Source organism: Lepisosteus platostomus, chromosome 3, assembly GCF_059453375.1.
Source record: "Lepisosteus platostomus isolate fLepPlt1 chromosome 3, fLepPlt1.hap1, whole genome shotgun sequence".
Taxonomy (NCBI): Eukaryota; Metazoa; Chordata; class Actinopteri; order Semionotiformes; family Lepisosteidae; genus Lepisosteus; species Lepisosteus platostomus.
In genome coordinates, this window is record NC_142613.1 from 14,114,084 (window position 1) to 14,134,608 (window position 20,525).

The window sequence follows — 20,525 nt, forward strand, 5'->3', positions numbered from 1 at the left end:
AAGATTTTATCTGCAACCTTCAGAAAATTTGGAAAATGGCAAAATCGGTTCTCCTTCGCACCAGTATCCGCCAAAGGACATCCACAAATAAATGCCGCATTTTTGCATCCCAGCTCAGGCGTGGGCAACTGGTTTGGCTGTCTACCCCCAACCTTCCCCTTCGTCGCTCATCCCACAAACTTGCTCCCCACTTTATAGGTCCCTTTCGCATTCTGGCACAAATCACCCTGGTAAAATATCGCTTAGCCCTCCCTCGCTCGTTGAAGATTCACCCCACTTTTCATGTTTCCCTTCTCAAACCTTATCGCAGATAAGATATGGACCATTGATGGACTCCCAGAGTTCACTTTAAATATGATCCTGGATTCCGTGGCAAGTTACAATACCTCATCGATTGGGAGATTCTCATGCTGATTTCCGCCGGCATCTCTCCAATCGATCCTCTGGGGCATCGGGAGCTGCCCCTGGGGAGGGAGGTAATGTTACACCACACCCCCAGAGGACTCGTCATTCCACCTCTCATGCCTGATCCTTGTTTGTAATCCGTCTATGTCTCCTGGTTTTGGTTTTGGTACTTTAGCTCTTGTTCTGGTTTTGACTTTTGGCTTCCTCATGGCTCCACTTCTGGTTATTTGTACTTTTGCACTGGCTTGTTTCTCTTCGGCTTTCGGACCTTGGACCTTTCGACTACACCTTTGGAGATTGCCTTGGTTTTCTGCATAGGGACCTCACTACTTTTTGCTAACACCCTTGGCATAATAAAACATTCTCCCTATACACCTCTGGTGCTCCTTGGTCCTAGTATTATCTCAGCTACACCCTGAGGTCAGAGCTTTAGTTCTTCTCAGGAAACAAATATACTGTAGAATGTTATGTACCCATCTTATCCTCTCATGCAACTCAAGGGCCTTATCACTGCTGGACCAGTCTCATGAGATGGCTAACCTCCAAACAGGACCCTACACAGTTCTACAGCTCCATTCCAAAGATCCGCCTCCTGCATTTGACGTTTTATGACTACCTACTTAAACCATACAACCAATTATTATCATAGGATCATAGGAAGCACTGTGACAGAGTGCTTGTAATTTTTCTTTCTTTCTGAATGTGAAATACTCCAATACTTCCCCCTACCCTTCTGGTATGTTTGAAAGAGTGTATGTGATATGAATGAAGTGTGAATGATACTTACCCTTTTGTTGTTTCCCAAAAATCACTGCAGTGCTTTCCCCATTTGGAGTATTGTATTGTATTGTTTTGTGTTGATCAAGATGGCCACCAGTCACCTTTCCTGTTTGTAGTGTCACACAAATGATCTTAAAGGGAAAGGTGACTGGTGAGCCATCTATAAATAACCGATGTAAGGTTAGTTGTTTTGTTTAAGTGAATATATATCAGTTGCATGACTCTGTTAAAATTTATAAGTTATTTTGGGATGGTTAAATACTTTATTTTGATCAATCTGCCCATCTCTGTTAACATAAATAATGTGAGCGAGTCCCTTTAAGAGGATGGTCCTTAGAAGAGGATGGGCTATAAAAGGGACTGGGAGAGCTCAGTATGGAGGAGGGTGCCTTGGAGGAAAGGTGTGGAGAGTACTCCTGTGAGGGTTTTTTTTTTGGTTATCCTTATTTTTTGGCAATAAATCCAGTTTTGTTTGCATTTGAAGACTGCTGTGTGGAAGTTTCTTTTCTTTTGAGCCAAACCTGGTCACTTGGCCAGGTACAGACACCTTCTAATAAAAAAAACTACGATAGTGTTAAATTTGTCCTTTAGGAAGAATTGCCCTTCATTATAATGATTCATACAATTTCCTGCAAATATTCACTACACATTCCTTAAAACACTTCAGATACACTTAAGGTATATAAACTCTTCGTGTAAACATAAAAAATGCTCTAAAAGTATTCTCTCTACAAGATAATGAATTAGAAACCTCTGCCTTGTCTTGTATTTTTTTGGTCTATTTGCACATATTTTTAATTAGCTGGATGTTAATTTGACTTTCACTTACAACAATTCCTTACACTTAGTGCATATAGCGCTGTTCTGGATACTCCATTGAAGGTGCTTTATAGTAATTATGACTCACCTCCACCACCACTGGTGTGCAGCCCCACCTGGATGACGCATTGGCAGTCAAAGTGTGCCAGTCCATCACCACACACCAGCTATCAGTGGGGAGAACAGAGTGATGAGGCCAGTTCATAGATGGGGATTATTAGGAGGCCATGAAGGTCCAATGGGAAATATTGCCAGGATGCTGGGTTAACATCCGAGAACTGCCCTGGAATTTTTAATGACCACAGAGAGTCAGGACCTCAATTTTATGTCTCATCTGAAGGACGGTGCTTTTTACAGTATACTGTAGTGTCCCCATCACTGTACTGAGGCAGTAGGACCTACACAGACCACAGGGTGAGTGCCCCCATACTGGGCCAACTAACACCTCTTCCAGCAGCAACATTAGTTTTTCCTAGGGGGTACTCCCATCCAGGTACTGACCAGGCTCACCCCTGCTGAGCTTCAGTGGGTTGTCAGTTGTGAGTTGCAGGGTGATATGGCTGCTGGTTTAAGGTCTTATGTTCATGTTATTACATTGATGAACTATTTGGTTTTATGACAGGATACACTTGAAAATCCAACAGGGGTGTAATTATTATTCAGAAGTCTTTCTCAACTTCTCATCACAGTTTCCTTTTTTTTGGTCTAGTTAGTTAATGAAACAGCTTTCCAAAGTATGCTTCTTGAGCTGTATGGATAGTTTCCTGGAGGCCCACACACCTGGTGGTTTGCATTCAAGCCAAGCTTAATTAAAGCCTTAACTGAACTATCTGGTTGCTTAAATGGAAAATCTAGTTCTACTGAAAAGTTTGGAATGTTATTTTAATTATGAAAGACAATTGTTAAGAGAGAACCTCCAATATGTTTAAGAGCTCCAAGTAGTCAAATGTTTCTAATTAATACTGTTTTTACTGTTAGTTAAGGGTTCAAGTGTATAACTACAGTATGTAATGGTAATTGTGTAATTATGGGACAGAAAACAACATTTAGCCTTTAGGACCTGGACTGAGAACCCCCACAATTATCCCTTTTAAGATTGATAATATTTTTTCATAATGCTGGGATTCACATAATTCATTCTATGAACCTACTGTATGAACCTTGTATAGTAAGAAATGAACCCCAATAGAGAATACATTTCCAGCCGATCATTTACATTTGGTTAAAAGAGAACATTAGGATACCCACAATTTCCATGAATCAAGATTATATTTGAGTAATATTGTATACTGTATATTGGGCTGTGATGGGATATATGTAATTTTGTTTTCAGGCTGCATAGTACATAGTTACTGTCCATGTAAATCAATAATTTGGGTATTTTTGAATTTCAGATGTTCAAAACAAAACTGAATCAAATTTTACCACCTGGTGAGTACAGGGCTGGAAAATTAACTCTTGAGGCATGTTGTCCTTTGAATCAGTTACTAGTTAATGTTCTTGCTGTGTCAGAAAAGTTACTAATCCTCCAAAAATGTTTACTAGAACACAGACCGACACATGTGCCAAATACATGTGTTTTTGTGAACTTCATAAGCTTTGTTAAATGTTATAACTTATTTATTAGTTCTACCACATCGGTGTCCTCAGTTTGCACACAAGCTAATATTGTTTAGTTGGCATTAGCTCAAACAGTAGGTTGGATTAACATTACTGTTCGTATGGCAGTTTTGACAGGAAGGTGAATTAATGTACTGTAAGAAGAGTGACAGAAAGTGACAGTTGATTCCAATTATTTTATTCCTATGGAAGTTACAAATCTCCATGCTCCTACTAGCTAGTTCGCCCCTGCACAAATTGATTGTGCCTATAACAGGGTGAATTTTTCACCGTAAGACCATGATGTAATTCGTTACAGGAATACATCATGGTGAACAGTTCTTAGCAGGGTAATACAGAGTTTGTCCAACTTTTATATTAATTTGACCAAATGAAAGCTGTGCACTTTGCTTTTTATTTTTTCAACATGAATTGCTACAACTTACAGTATGTATGTTATCTGCTTATGAATGTGTGTATTATGAAGTTTTTCGTGTAATAGGTCAATCCCCTTTCTTCAGAGAACCTTCCTATGAAGCTCATCTGGGTGACTGCTGGTGGACTGCTCTTTTTAATGGCAACAATGGCTCCAACCTTCATCTACTTTGTCAAGTTCAAACACAGTGCGTTTCCCTCTTTTACTTAAACACATCTCCAGGATTGCTTTCACTAAGGATTCTGGGCTCTGTGTGTGACTGAAAAAGAACTATAGTTTGTTATTAAATAGTTTAGTGTCTCTGGGACAAGGAAGACTTGAATTTTATTGAATTTTCCATTCAACAATAACAATATCAATAATAATAATAGTACATTTACTGTGAAAAGGTGGACCTTTTATTATTTTCATTAATAAATATGACTGAAAAATATTACCCTGTTTTGTTTAGTATGTCAAATTTTTATATTGAGTTTGTTTTTCAGAGAATAAGATACAGGAAAGTGAAAGGTGAGTCAGCTCATTGTATTCTCTGTGCTACCTTTACTGTTCTTTGGCAGTTGCATCACCTGATTTATTAGACAGCTGTAATCCTGACATTTCTTTCTGTCTTCTTTCTGTCAAAATACAGTTGCTGGCTTCTTTTTTTTTGTAGTGATGTATTCATGTTTCTAGAAATATCTCTGTGGTGAATCTTCATTTTCTGAAAAATAAAGAACAGTTAGCAGCTTTCATGTTTTCTGATGAGTAGGTCCACTAAAGCCATTTAGTAAATCAGGTCTTTTGTTTTTTTTTTAAATGGCCATTTTAAGTTCTTTTCTATCAATTACCATCCTCAATTTACTCTTGTTTCACAAGGGACCGTTGTCTGGTATACTGTAATGAGTATATTAATATAAAACCAGTGAATGGCCTTCACTTATAGAATCTAAATTAAATCTCTAACCCTCCTGCCCTACAAGATTCTCACAAAACCTTCTCTTGTCACTTTACAAGATTGTAGGAGAGTTTCCACTAACAGTAGCTGTTTCTAGTCTCTTAATTCAGTATTTGCTTGATCTAAAAATAATCAGATCGATCTTGTGTACAACTATTTAAACCTCCCCAGTCTTACAATGATATACTGTACTTGTAACACATGTGAACTGTACTGTAAATCCTAATTTGTCAATTCTCCTGTTCTGAAGGGTTCCGGAAGAACATGGAAGCAACAGTCCCAACTCTGTTGTTTGTAAGTGCTTATACTGTATAATGAGAAACCTATAAACTATTGGGTCACCATAACTACCTTTAACAGATGCCAGCGTCAGTAAAGAACAAAACCACACTACAACGGTAAAAAAACAGTGTATAATTGATATTCAAAATATATTGTTTCAGCTTTAGGTGACAAAGAAGTGTCTTTTAGATTTTAGATAGACCAAGAGTAAACACTTCTATGTTCAAAGCCTGAGAAGATGTTTGCTGAGGGCTGGGGTTCCATTGAAAAACAATTGTAATGCTTACATTAGTATAACTAGGTAAGTTTTGGGTAAATGATTGTCAAGGAGCAGTACCGAAACACACAATACAAGATCACATTAAGAGAAAAAAATAGGAAAGGAAGGACAAGAAGAAAGGAAGAAAGAAGACAGAGAGCGTGCTAGTCTGTGTTTGTAGGGAACATGAGGAGAATAAAGAATACATGTGCCTCTTATTATACCAACTGCTTGGGTATATTGCTGGAAATCCCTTACAATTTGGGGGTTATGAATAATTTTTTAACTTATTGACTAAACCGCTCAGTCAATCTCTGATTTTCACCATTTTTGTAACCTCTAATTTGTAACAATATCATATATAACAATAATGCTGTTTGCACAGCTTTAATTGTGTAAAATATTAGAATATATATTATTATATAACATAAAATATTAAATATTATAATATATAATTATATAAATATATGTCAGGTCCTATGACAATTTAGTTGCATTTTAAGATGGTTAATTTAGTATAACTACTAACAGTATAAGTGAGAGAACTGTAATCTCTGACTTTTTTTTCTCTTTTCTTATCTCCTCAGAAGCCGAAGGATTCAGGCACTGATGTATGCTATGCCACTGTGAAACAAACAGAGAAAATCTGAATATGCTACTGAATAGGCACTGAGAGAAAGCGATGGAAAGATAACACAAAAATTCTTCCTGTCTTCAGTCAGAGAATAACAAATACTGAAAAGCAAAAATTCAGATTAAAATTAAATTAGACTTTGTGGACTCCAAATGATACAACTAGGAGATGGAGATTGTCTCCCATGCAGAGCAAAAAAGGCCCGAAACAATGAAAATTATATTTTTATTTTGAACGTCAATTTTTATTCTATTCTATTTTTTGTGCTGTCTCATATTCTAAACATTTACTTGTAAAACAGATATGAGTTTTTGTGGTTTCTTTCCCTGGTTGGTCTTTTTATTCTTAAAGCATTACATTAAGAATTCTCCAGGTTATGTAGTTTCTTCAGAAATAGTTGAACAACTAAACAACTGGATACTTTGATGTTGATTCTTTCTTACATAAAATGTAAAAAAATGTATTACATACAATCTATAGCCTACAAGTGTATTAAATTACATAGGTCTCCATGCATGACTGTTCATTGTATGGAGTGCTGATAGGTTTTTTTAAAATTAAGCAGTTAGATATTACAAGGTCCATGCAATTCAGTAGTTAGTATCCCCTTAACACATTTCTGACTTACTTTAATAGAATAGTCAGACAAGGAACAAGTAAAAGGTTTATTCCAAGCTGAAAAGAAGAAAAATAAAACACAACATTTTGGTTGTAGAGCCTTCTTCGGGTGTAAGGGTGTAATAGTAAGACAATAGCAGCTCCAGCTATCTTTCACACTTCACAACCTCCACATAACAAACACACATCAATTGTACATAACTGGTCAGAATGGAATTCACAGCAAAAAAGCTTCAGAGATCAGCACAGAAAAGCGACAAATCAAAACCATTTATTTTCACATGTTTACATGTTTTATTTATATTAATATGACTACTCTTGCACTTACTCTACAGGTACTGTACTAGGAGAGCACAAAGAGACCATAATGTTTACATGACTTGAGCGTACTCCAATTTGTACCTGTGTGTCAGTTATTTCTCATGCCAGTACAACTTCCCTGAATAGCCATATGTTGATAGACAGATGCAGCCATTCAAAATGGGTGAGGTATTTCGCGGCATATATTTCGTGGGCATGTCGCGGTATCACGCAGTTCACGTGTGTCACGTTGCTAACTATCCGGCGTCGCCTTGTAAAACTGCCAGGGGGAGCTCAACCTCTCATGTACAGCATTTGAGCCTTTAATTTTGAACTGTGTATTACAGCATGTTAATCATCAGTCATTAAAATGTTGGTATATTTTATGAAAGCAAGATTGCTCAGTTGGACAAAAGTACACAACCTACCTTTATCAGAAATATTTATGCATCAAAGCCTTTACTGAAGATATTACTAATAGTATTAATAATGGATGACTTTGGACAAGCTGTATACTCAAAGTATAATTTCTTTAGCACATTTGTACAAGCACTTGGAATCTGTCCAAGCCATACTTTGTCAGGCATTTTGTTTTACTTCAACGGGCATAAAAACTTCCTTGCTTTTAACAGGGCGTTTCATAATTTCTAACTACGAAAATGATTTAAAATGCGACACTTATCATTCAACTAGAGCTTAAAATATCACAAGGATCCTCAAGAGAACAGCAAAGAGTGTAGTAAAAGACATTTGTATTTATCAACGCTTTCTTTTCCGTATACCAGATTTTATGGAACCACTTCAGAGGGGTGTCAGCCAGTCAGATTCCAGGAATCTTTAAAGGAAAAATACACACCGGTATTCCATTTCTCCCTAACGATTTTAAGCATCGAAGTATTTAACTAGCATGTGAAATAGCGTGTGAAAAAGTGGTAGTTTTAAGCTTTTCTGCTAATATAATATGGAATCGCGTATCTAAAAAATTTAATAATGGTATTCGTGTGCTGCGACAGGGCTGTGTAGGGCTGTTTCGCCTGCCTGTTCATGCGAGCTGTCTTGTAGCCGACTGGTCTAGGTGCGTGACTACCAACTGGCAGGTTGTGTGTTCAAATCCAGCTGGTGCTGGACTTTTCTTTTAACAAAAGATTTCTTCGAAAAAATAGAATAGCGATATTATGGACAATCAATTGACTTTTAGATTTCAAAATATCGCAACATGATCGATATTTGCGATATTTTGAACATATCTTCCCTTCTGACAGCGGTTCCTGCTTCTATTGTGTGTGTGTGCAACAGAGTAAATTTCTATAGAGAAATGGAGGCTGGACAGTATGCGTTTCAATATAAACATTTATATTGATTTAAATCGTGTTCTGATTTAAATCGCAAACGCGTGTTTAATAATATGTGTTTTTTAATCATAATCAGGCTAATGCAACATAAATTGATACAGTATCTTTGTCTTCTAAGTATCTTAATAAACTTTCAGCATAGCTTTCTACCCATCAAGATTTATATTTCTTGGGATTTTTGGATCAAACGTGGAAGGATTAGATTATAATCGTTTTTATTTGTCAAATACGTGATTGTATTTCTGAATGTTATGTGACACCTACAGTAGTTCACTGCTTTAAATACATCGAATTACGAAAGTTATGTGTAGCACTTTAGATCTTTTTTCTGAACCAGGGAAAATCTGATCATGTTTCTCTATAACAATAATAAAAAACTTTATTTTACATATCGCCTTTAAAAGTGGCATCTCAAAGCAATACAGTAGATCGAAAAACAGTTAAAAGGGACCAAATTAAATACCAGACAATCACAAACGCGTTTTCAATAAAATTATTTTATTCATTCAGCAGTTTGTGAGAGGGACATCCAGCAGAGAGAGACACACACACCGGTTTTCATTGACAAAATTGTTTTTTTTTTAATTCCTCTTGTCTAACAGGAATGTTTTGTTTGTGGACAGACTGTTAGATAAGAGGAAAAGACCGCCTCCTCCTATGAAGCATTAATCACGTACCTAAGGAAAATTGCAGTATACCTTTGTACATGCACATCATTATACAGTATCTCAATTTGTATTTCGATAAAAAAAATCGTTTGCACAGCCACTACTGTTGTTATTGTTTTTATCCTGTAAAGTCTTTTTCTGCGTTTTCCATTTCCTTTTTCTGATCACTCGGTTTCTGGATACACATCTCACCTGTCCTGTTCTTTGTTTTCCTGGTTTGCTGATTATGCCTGCTGCGGTCCACTCCTACCCTCACACCTAAAGAATTCTATTTTACATTTCTTGGCGCAGTTCATTAACCCTTGTATGTGCTGTCCGCGCCCAAAATGCAATTAAAAAAAAGTCAAAAACCGCGCTCAAAATGCAATTTAGAGCTTAATAAGATACACTCCACAGGCAAAATTAAAGACAAAATTAAAGACGATTAAAATCTGTAATCTTTCCACTTGTACTGTGAGTCATCGGACAGTTTCTGCTTTGTGTAATGATGGTGAGAAAGCTGTGCTCAATGTATTTAAGGGACTTAAAAGTAAAAGGAGATGCTTCATATTGCTTGACTAATTTTAGAAACCAAGTTATAAATGCAGACGCTCCCTCGGTACCGCGCCGGGTGTAAATATCAAAGTATACATTCCCAACAAGAATTGTACCCATCTGTCATGCAAATAAAACACCTTGAATTGAATTGAATTGAGGGAGAGAGGGGGGTAGTGGGACAGATATACTGTAGACAGACTCAAGGCAAATAAGATACTTATGGGTACGCAGGCATTCACGACAGCAACATACGAAATGTTTGCACGTACTGTATAGTTAAGTTATTACTTGGTTTTCAAAGTGTAACGAAATACAATATTGTTGTTGCTGCTGTTCTGGTTGTTTTTATCCCATAAAGCGTTTTGAGAAGCCACCTTTAAAGGCGATATATACTGTAAAACCGCTGATTCTTATGGAATGTGTTCCGCAGGAGATTCAAATTTTTATTTATTTATTTTTTAATTGCGTATCTAAGGAAATCTCAGTATAACTTTGTTCATGAAAAAACAGTGGCATGTTACATTATCATTAGTTTTTTTAACAAGGTTCGCCAGCTAATGTGAATCGAAACCTGTCTTGCTAGCTTTTAAAGTCGTGCATGTGTAAACTGTACTAGAGGGCATGCAAGTTACTCTGCCCCTTTCAGCTGCAGGGAGTCCCACTGCTGCAACACACAGCAGACAGAACGGGAGACTATTGCCTTTCATATCTGACACCAGTGAAGTAAAAGGGGTGTCTAAAGGGGTGATTTCAGACCACATTTTAGCTACTTTATTTTGTACATTTCTGTAATTTACAGTAGATGTCACAATAGAAGCCCGAAGCCTATTATACTCAGTCTAGCCTTGGATCCTCTGAGTCCCATGACTCAGTCTTGTCTGCTTTCCTAGAATAAAACCAGTTAAGTCTTGTGTACTATGCAATTAATATTTTCCGATTCCATGCATTCCCTTAATGTTTAGAGTTTACTATATTCTCCAGACTCAAACACATAAGTACTAATAGCTCTGTCCCTTTAGGAGACTCTTTGCAGTACTGTGTCCCACTACCCCCATGAATTCTTTAGGTTGGGTCTAATATTTTCCAGTAATATACAGAATGGCATACAAAATGCTGTCAGGCAGGTAACAGAAAAGAGAAAAATATAAATATTTCCATTTTACAGACGTTCACACATTTATAACATTTTGGCTCAATAAAAAGCTAACCCAATAATTAAATGTGATAAAGTATAGTTTGGATGTTTATACATTCATGTTAATCGTATTCTTGATTTATTTCAATAAGTGTTCATGTTTCATTTGCTAACTTAGAGCATATTGTGCAATGAAGAATAAAATAGCTGCATGACAAGTGACTTCCTTCTCTCAGTGGAAATTAAAAGGTAGCCTGATAAATTATAAGACAGTAAGAAAGGTTCCAATCAGGAGGAGACAATTCTTTCCATTTTTTTTGTTTGATTGCTGGTAGCAAACTGATCTGAGGATCTACTCCAGCTCTTTCTCTTTTTATCATACAGTACATTTTATTTTCTTGCTTTCTGAAACACAATATAACAAAAAATAACCTCACAAACTCAAAGAAAAAATCCTTGCTCCCCCCCCTCCCCTTGGCAGTACTTCCTCCCATGCTTTTAACTAAGGACATCTAAAATACTGTCAAACAGCTACAATGGTATCTCTGTACAAGGCTTTGACTGTGTCAATCACAGCACCTACCGTTCCCTTACCAGCAACAACATGGATTCTAACACTCAGACATAAAAAAGGCAGGCCAAGAGAGAAAATACTGAGCTTTACAACATGCGGTACCAGTAACATTTTACCCACAGTAGACTCACCAACCAGATGTGTTTCAGTTTCTGTGATAAGCCTAGATTAATCATATCCTCTCCTCTAGTAGGAGCACCAAGTGTAAACATGTAACGTCCCTTTTAAAAATAATGGCAAAACAGAAGTTCACTCTTTCTAGAACATACCTTCCTATGGACACTCCTAAAATGTATAAAATAGTGTCCACAGCATCTCATAATAGAGGCAAATGGGGAACTACAAACTCATTTCATACAATGCCATCCATGAGGGGTTAAATACAATCTGAGAGAAATTAATTTCTGGATAATTCAACGGCTGTGATTTCTGGAATATGTATTATCCCAAATATTTTCAAAAGAAATTGAATCATTTCAATGAATCTGTGCCATTGAAGTACCTACTCAAGACAGTAACCACTGCTAAGGGTTTATATGAAGCTTGCATTAAAAGACTTTAAAAAAATGTCATGTTCCCATAAAAAAGTCATGCCTTGGATTATAGACCCCCAAAGGAATGCCATAGACTCAAACTGCAAAATAAACACATACAGAAAGAAAGTATTTGTATTGTAATTACAAATCCTGGTATGAGTGATTGGTATGACTTTCCTCATTACAAATCTCTTATTAGAATTTAAATTTCTCTGTAACTCCAGGTCAGAACAGAGAAAATGTAACTGCCTTAAGGAGTTTACGATTATGAAAAATAGAAGGATAAGCATGATACGTCTGTCTTCTGTCATTTTCTAAGTCATGTTACTGAGCACCAAATCTTATTGAGAATATGAATCCATTTAAGGTTTATACCATTAAAGTAAAGGTTTATTCCATGCTGAAAATGTTTGTACCAGACTTTTTTGAGGCCTGTTTAATTGTGTCTGAAGTCTGATGTTGTAAATTGTATTGTTAAAAAGATCCATGAAAATGTCACTACTAAAGTTAGCTGGTACTGTTGGTATTGTAAGTGGCAAGTAGAGCTCATATTTTAGATTTTGTGTAGTTGCTAGCGTTGAACTGTGTGTTGGATGCACATGAATTGAAGGAATGGGCAAACATAGCTGATGCGGATCCACAGAGCCAGCATATTAAGATGTTTATAATTAGAGGCAATTTGTTTAAATAACTAGGTATGGATACTGATGTGCAAGAGAGGTGGAAAGGCTGTTTCCTTAAGCCAGCACTATAAAATATTTTATTCTCAGTGAGATGCTGCCATTTCATAGTGGATTTCTAACACTGTGTATAGTTCCATCCACACAGTGCCTTTACGTCCATCCATTTCTAATCTCTTTATCCAGTACAGAGGATTTGGAGCCTATCCCAGGAAGCGACGGACACAAGGCAGAATACACCCTGGACATAGCGCCAGTCCATCACAGGACAGACAGACACAAACACACACACACCAGGGACAGTTTAAATCTAACCTCAGAACCTTTCTTTTCAGAAGACTTAGTGTATGTATCTGCTTCATTTTCTAATTTTGGTAGCACCTCTAACTGCTTGTCTTTCTTATATGCATTTACTTTGTAATCTGTGGTACTTTTATCTGTTTTTACATCTACTGTATTGCTTTGAGATGCCACCTTTAATAGTGATATATCAAATAAAGTTTTTTATTATTGTTATAGGGAAACATGATCAGATTTTCCCTGGTTCGGAACAAAAGATCTAAAGTATACTAGTTTGTCACTCTTCTCATTTCCTTTGCTAAATGACTTTTCATACTAATCTGATCAATCTAACTGCCAGTTTTCTGTGCTTTCTCTATCCTGCTAGATTTGCAATTATTCTTAAAATTTTCATCTTGAAATAACTCATTTCTAAATACCTTTTTCACTGTTAACATCTTGCAGCAACTCTGCGACAAAATATACACTCAGCTCAACCTGACAGTTCATCCTGCTACCAACATTAAATAAAACAAATCTTAAGATTTCTATATTTATGTCTTTATTTAGTGGTTTCATTAGTGACAAAGGCTAAACTTTCTTGGAAAAATGTCTTTTATGTGTTGCGGAAAAAACTGACTTGCTTTAACAAAATATGTTTACAAATCCTTTCACCTGGCATTTTCGTAGTTAGAAATTATGGAACGCTCTGTTAAAAGCAAGGGAGTTTTTATGTCCGTTGCAGTTCTTTTGCAACATGAATATAATTATATCGTTATTAATTCCTTGAGATACGCGATTCCGTATTATATTCCCTTTTAATCAAATTCTAAAAGTATGCTTGTTGACTCCGGTATCGTGTTAAAGACTTCGATGCTTAAAATGTTTAGGGAGAAATGGAATACTGGTGTGTATGTTTTCTTTAAAGTACCGAGACCAGCCATATACTGTATGTTTAAGTTCCAAAATTAATATCGTTTATGGCCTTCACACGCGTTACAGTATGCTCATATTCTTTTTCTGCTCAGGTACTAAGATTTCCCTTCAGTGGTAAAATTCCATATAAATATTCAATACTAAAACGGGCACAGTAAAGACATTTACCCAGTCGGTCAACCAATCGTGTACCGCGGTATTTTGCGTCATAGCCGTAGCCAATTACCTGTACCATGCACTTTGAATGGCTGCATCTGTATATACGGTATGATACCACATAGTTTAAAAGCTACTACAGTATACAGTAGTATGTGTGAAATATATTTTCATAATCAAAATTTAAAGTTAAATTGTTTCCTGATTACCTGTTGCTGAAATTAGCATTTCATGAAAATTGTATGAAGACAAAATATAGATTTACTCAATGTGGATGTAAACTTGAAAGAAACACATTGAGTTCACAACAAGCCACAATCTAATAATAAACTATTTTTATATATCCAACTGAGTACTTTTGTTTTTGTAAAATAGTCCTACTTTCTCTTTAATTAATTTAATATTTAACATATTGTAATGCACAGTTTAAAATCAATAAAAGTCTAAACAGTATATAATTTAAACTCTATAATTGGAATAAGATTGTCTCTCAGTGTTGACCGGGATTTGAAACCAGGTTTTTTCCGCAGACAGGCCAAATACTTCCACATGCCACACTAATCATTCACTGCTCCACCTGGCGGTTTAACAAAGTAAAAGAAGTACAGTCTGTCAACAGAATAGTTTTTAAAAAGGGCAGCGTGCTGTATTAAATTACAGTGTGCTGCTTGAATTGCTGGATCTGTAAATGTTCAACTATTAACATTTTTTTAAAATGTACAGATTAGCAAGAAGAGATCTCAATGGGAATGTACAATACAATAGCTCCTTAGAAATTCTACATCTACAGATGCAGCCATTCAAAATGCGCGGGCGATACCGCAATATTTTTCGGTGCGCTTTACGCAGTGTACCGCGAGTTACCGATATGTTATTTAAAGGTTCATTTTAAAGCCACAGTCTACATTGAAAATTATCTTCACTGTTATTTGGACAATTTTAGAATCTGCCATGCTTCATTTTTGTAATACAAATCTGGTGGATGCTGCACATTGGTGGTGGTGGAGGGGAGTCCCCGTTACCTATAAAGCACTTTGAGTGGAATGTCCAGAAAAGCATTATATAAATGTAAGCAATTATTATTATTATTATTATTATTATTATTATTATTTGCATTTTTATCTGGGGGATGGCTTTGCAAAGGAACTTGCGTGTAAATAGCTTTTTAACCTTTTATCAGGGTAGACATAATTATAATATAAATAAAGTATTTGATCTTTTATACTTGACATTAGTTATTTTGCCATCGCAAATTTTTCAATGAAATCTACAATTTGGCCAAAACCTATTTGTATTACAAAAATGAGGCATGGCAGATTCTAAAATTGTCCAAATAACAGTGAAGATAATTTCCAATGTAGACTGTGTCTTTAAAATGACCTGATGCTGAGAGACTGACTTCTTGTTTCTATTCTTTTTAATCAGTAAGAATACACTCGCATACAGTATGAAGCCAAAATGGGTGTTAACCTGTCAGAATAGTGATTGAACAATTCTGTAAATTAAAAAATTAAGAGATTGAGCACTGAATTATATTGTTATACTGTACTTCTTGACCAAAAATTACCATTTTTAAAAATACTTATTTCATCAGATGTATAACTGTAAATACAAAAAAACACCATCTAAGGAAAATAAATTAAATTGGAACTGACAGATGTTTATTGGCAGGAGTGCATGACGGCATACATTTATAGTGCTTTCGCTGTGGATTTACTGTATTTTCAAAAACTGATTAAATAGCTCCACGCTCCAACATTGTACAACTGAAGACAACATTAATATTTTCTAAAGAATAAGTAGAAATTGCAGTAATGTACTGTAATAAAATCTTTTGTGCTTTCACAAGAGAAAGCAAGGTGTTTAAAAATTAGATTCAAATTTCTTAATTCTGACATTTCTCACTATCACATGTTTTATCTGGTGAAGTTATGATGTTACACCTTTGCAAGTCCTCTTTAAAATACAGACCTGAAAGTCTTAAGTTAAAATTTTTTTAAAGTCTTCATTTATATACAGTACTTTTCCAGTGCTCTTTTTCCTGTACTGTGGCTTAAAGACGATTTATTTATAAACTACAGTATGACACAGTAAGATAAATGTTACAGACTGCAAAACATATCAATTGTGTTAATTACAATCAATATGTTAATTACTTGTTGCATGTATGTAGAAGAACAGTAGATTAATTTAAATGTTTTGTTTGTTATATACTATATCACATAATAAAATATGAATTTGAAATATACATTTCTTAGGTTTTGTTAATAATTACTAATAACATAACATGCCATCACAGTCCTGCATTTTTCTGCTAAATTGCTGCTCTTTTTCCAAAAAAACATGTAGAGTCTTTCTAAAATCAATGCAATTTAAGCAGAACATAATTTTAAAAAGTTTCAAGAACTTCAATGGAAAAAAGAATTAATACTTGGTCAGTTCTGCTGGAAAGAAGAGAGATAACTTTATCGTCGTCATCATGTTGTTCTGTGGGGTTTTTTCTTTCCTGTCATCTAGCAGATGTGCATTCTACACTCACTGAAGATTCAACATACAGTAGTATCTTCATGCACCTACAGAGCTATTATGCTTATGTATTTTGTTACACTGAGTAAGTACTTTATATCACCAATTGTTTTACCAATGACAGATTTTCTTTAATCCTACAATTCAAATAATACTTCTAGAATTTTTATGGTGTAATAACATTCTTCTTTGTTTTCTAAAAGTTGTAGCTGGGGCTGAAGTCACACTAAGCTGTTCAGGTAAGTTATTTATTTCCAAAATGTATTTATTGTGTTTGTTGTTCATTATTATTTACAAGTGTTAAAAGATTAGCAATTAACACAGATATACATTCTTCATATACAGTACATAATATTTATTTTGATCCATTGTTATTTTTATGGTTACTTATATAATTGAACACATTTTGTTGTTGTTATTATTATTATTATTATTATTATTATTATTATTATTATTATTATTATTATTATTATTATCAGTAATAGTAGTAATGACCATCATTTTCATCTCTATCTTCTGTATGTGTCATTTTAATGTTAAGTAAGTCTAAGTTAGCTTTATAGAATTTTTTCTTTGTTTCACACTCAGACCCTATTGAATGTCCTCTTCTTAAAGTGGAGCCAGAACACATCAACATGGAGGACTTTGTCAGACTGCGCTGTGAAGCTGAGAGAGGAGAACAATGTCACTTCTACACTGACCAGAGCCCAGAGCCTTTCAGAACAGTCTTGAACAGGTTTAATGTTTGTCAGCTCAGTGCAACTGGGAGAGAGCTGCTGGAAAACAAAACTCATGTACAAAAAACTGAAGTCTTTCTGAGCTGTGCTGCTGAGATGATTGTGGGGAACCAAAGAGTTATTTCAGAGCAGAGTGAGGTCAAGAAAGTGGAGGTTGTTGGTGAGTATTTGATATTTTTAAAAGTGTAACATTATATAGCATTATAAAAGTATTACATTTATATTTGTTAGTATTATGCTTTCTGGCACTACAAATAAAAAAATAAGTGGAAATTTCAATGGCACATTTTAATGGTGATTCTCTAGGACCTTTAACAATATTTCTATATCGTGTTTTGGATTTAAGTTCTGCAAAAGACAAGACAGACAGAAGGAAATTTTTATCAACCATTTTGAAATGATGCTGAACATAAAAAAGAGTCTCTATTTATCTTCTTCAGTTCTGGAAACACTCTGTTTTGAACAATAATACTGTACAGTATGTATATATTATTTTTATATTTTGGCTAAAACATAATTTAATTTATAATATTCAAAACTGAATACTTGAATAATACATCAAACACATTTTTACTGTATTTTTAATGGTTATTCTCTAGGACTTATAATTAAAATATTAATTTTATTTCAATACTAAATCACTAAACAAAATGTGATCAAAATATTAATCATCATGTATGAAGTTGGGAATGATTAAACTTTATGATGGGTGTTTCTTATTTACCACTTGGCATTGCATTGTCATGTAATATTTGTCTTAAATTATGAAATAACTTCTTCCACCTCTTGCTTGACCTCCTTCCCCTCACTTCAGGCTCTGTCCATATGATTACTCCTAGATAAACCTTGTTTGTTTTACCCACAGTCAATTTTGGACAACTTCATTTACAAGTGGACCCCAAGCACATCAGCACAGAGGAAGATGTCAAAGTTCGCTGTGAAGTGGAGAAAGGGACAAGGTGCCATTTCTACATGGGTCAAAGCGATGTCCCTTTCCGTTCAGAGCTGTACAGGAGGGAGTATCGGGTCTGTCTGCTCACTGTGTCTGGGAGGGAGCTGCTGCAAGAGATGGGAAACAGAACCAGGGCTGAAGTCTCTCTGAGCTGTGCTGTTGAACTGGATATGAAGGGACAAAGTGTTTCTTCACATCATAGTGAGAGCATCAGGATTAAGGTGGAGGGTAAGAACAATGCCAGTCATTTTAAATTATATTTTGCTCATGTACACACACAATATTAATAGTTAACTTCTTTTTAATGTGACTGATTTTAAAGTTCTGTTTTAAGACATAGAATGGGGGTATTGTCATAAATGCAATTTTTGTTTTATCTTTTTTATTGGAAGAGAATATTTATAGTGCCTGTTAAAAAATATTCACTCCCAGCGATGTCCCCTTTTGGTGAAATCGAAATGATGTACAGTATGCACATTGTTTAAAGTGAATATTTAGAATGCTAACAATGAACAATTTTATCAGTGAAAGAAGCAATGTTTCACCAAGAATAGCAAAGAAAAATATGTTTATAAAATTCTGTACTGTAAGTATCCACTTTTATTGCCAAGGCACATCTAAATTAGTTCATATCACAGATGTAGTGTGACAAGCCACTAAAATAGTTGGGTGGCCTTTATCTTTGTACAATAATAGTGGTTTACTTGATTTGTGAATAAACGCACCTCTCTTTGTAGATCCCCCTAACAGGTAGTGAATTTCAAGAAAATGTTAAACCATGATTACCAACGGGCTTTCAAAACAACTTGAGGATTGTAGAATGGCAGAGATCAGGAGAAAGGGTTTTAAATATTTCAGAAACAGAATAGCAGAGAATATCAAAATTAATATCAAGATTTTATGTGATAAATCAAACATGTGGTGACAGATTTTATGGTGAGACACAACAAAATAACTTTTTAGTTGGTCTAAATTCAAAGTGTTTTGTAAGGCACAACAGTGCGTCATCCAGTCAAAAATCTCTCTGCTGTCTAGTATGATGGTGGCAACATTATATTATGGGACTGATTCTCATTAACATGCATGAAGAGTAAGAATAAAATTTGTGTCAAGGCTTTGAAATATCTGTCCATCAGCAATCCCCCAAATAATTTTTATAGAGCTTGAGCAAGTTTGCAAAGAAGAATGGGTGAAAATTGCACCATCATGTTGTACAAAGTTGGCCAAGACAAACACTCATTGAGTAGTGACAGAGTATTGTCTCAGGAGGGTGTCTCTTAATTAACATATATGCAATTTGTAGTTCAACAAAGTGGGACAACTTTAGAAGGGGGTGTATAGCTTGGGAAGGTACTGTAAAGTGTGGAGAAAATCAACAAACACCAGGAAGGGTTACTGTATGATATAGAAATGACTATAATTGAGAAATACTGTATCAAGAGGTTCCTGAATTTTCTCCCCCTTTTTTAAAAAACGTTGATATTACATTTTTACTTTTCCTAAGTCAATTTATTTGCATTTTACAAAGATGTTGACTATTTTTAGATTTTTTTGAAAATTGTTTTCACATTCAAATAATTTCAATAAAATGTGCTGTCAAGTATTTTGACAATATTGATCAAGCTTTTTGGTTAATTATTGGAATTATTTGGATTAATTAATTATTTGGAAAATTATTTAAAATAATACAAATTGAATCAACTTTGTTTTTATTTTGACCCATCATTTCCTTTTCAAATGTATAATCTTTTGTAAAATATCACACTGCCATAGAACTTATGTTTGACACAGGGAAGACATTTGACGGGTCAAGGGAGGCATGGACCCAAAAAGTTTGGGATCCTCTACGCAGTGTTCAAAGAATACAGTCTCAGTTGGCATTTTTCTACCAAACATGCTAACTATGCTAGCAATCTGTCATGCGAGGAGTGGGCTAATAGAGCTTCCAAACTAGCCGCTAGTTTACAGGCTCAGCAAATGTATTTTTTCACCCTTCTACTATCCAAGAGGCCAGAACTAAGACAAGCAACCTGCCTGCATATAAAATTGCTAAACAAAGCAAGCCGCTCTCTGAAGTGGAGCTTTTGAAGGCGTGTATAATAGAAACTGCAGATATTCTTTGTCCAGAGAGCAAGATCAAATTTGAGAAAATAACTTTATCACACCGAACAGTTTCCCGTTGGGTCGAGGTAATCGGTGTAGACTTGGCTTGTGAGTCGAATGTCAATTTTTCTTTTTATATTTAAAAAAATATTTCGTTAACCTTGAACTAATAAGCCTATGTTGGATTTTAAACTCATTTAGGACATAGGCTATCTGTAACAGCAGCCCGAAGTGGCCCACTATACAGTTTCAGGATTTTAAGTGGCCCTTGGGCCAAAACACTTT

At 35.2% G+C, this 20,525-nt stretch overlaps 1 protein-coding gene across 1 annotated transcript; it reads left to right on the top strand.

Annotated features, from left to right (window-relative positions):
- Nucleotides 1–16,331: 16,331 nt before the first annotated feature.
- On the top strand, nt 16,332–19,583 carry LOC148674497 (uncharacterized). Its single transcript, XM_088624688.1, has 4 exons — nt 16,332–16,533; nt 16,652–16,687; nt 17,037–17,345; nt 18,051–19,583. The coding sequence occupies exons 1-4, from the start codon at nt 16,443–16,445 to the stop codon at nt 18,422–18,424; spliced, it is 810 nt and encodes a 269-aa protein (XP_088480814.1). The 5' UTR covers nt 16,332–16,442; the 3' UTR covers nt 18,425–19,583.
- The last annotated feature ends 942 nt before the right edge of the window (nt 19,584–20,525 follow it).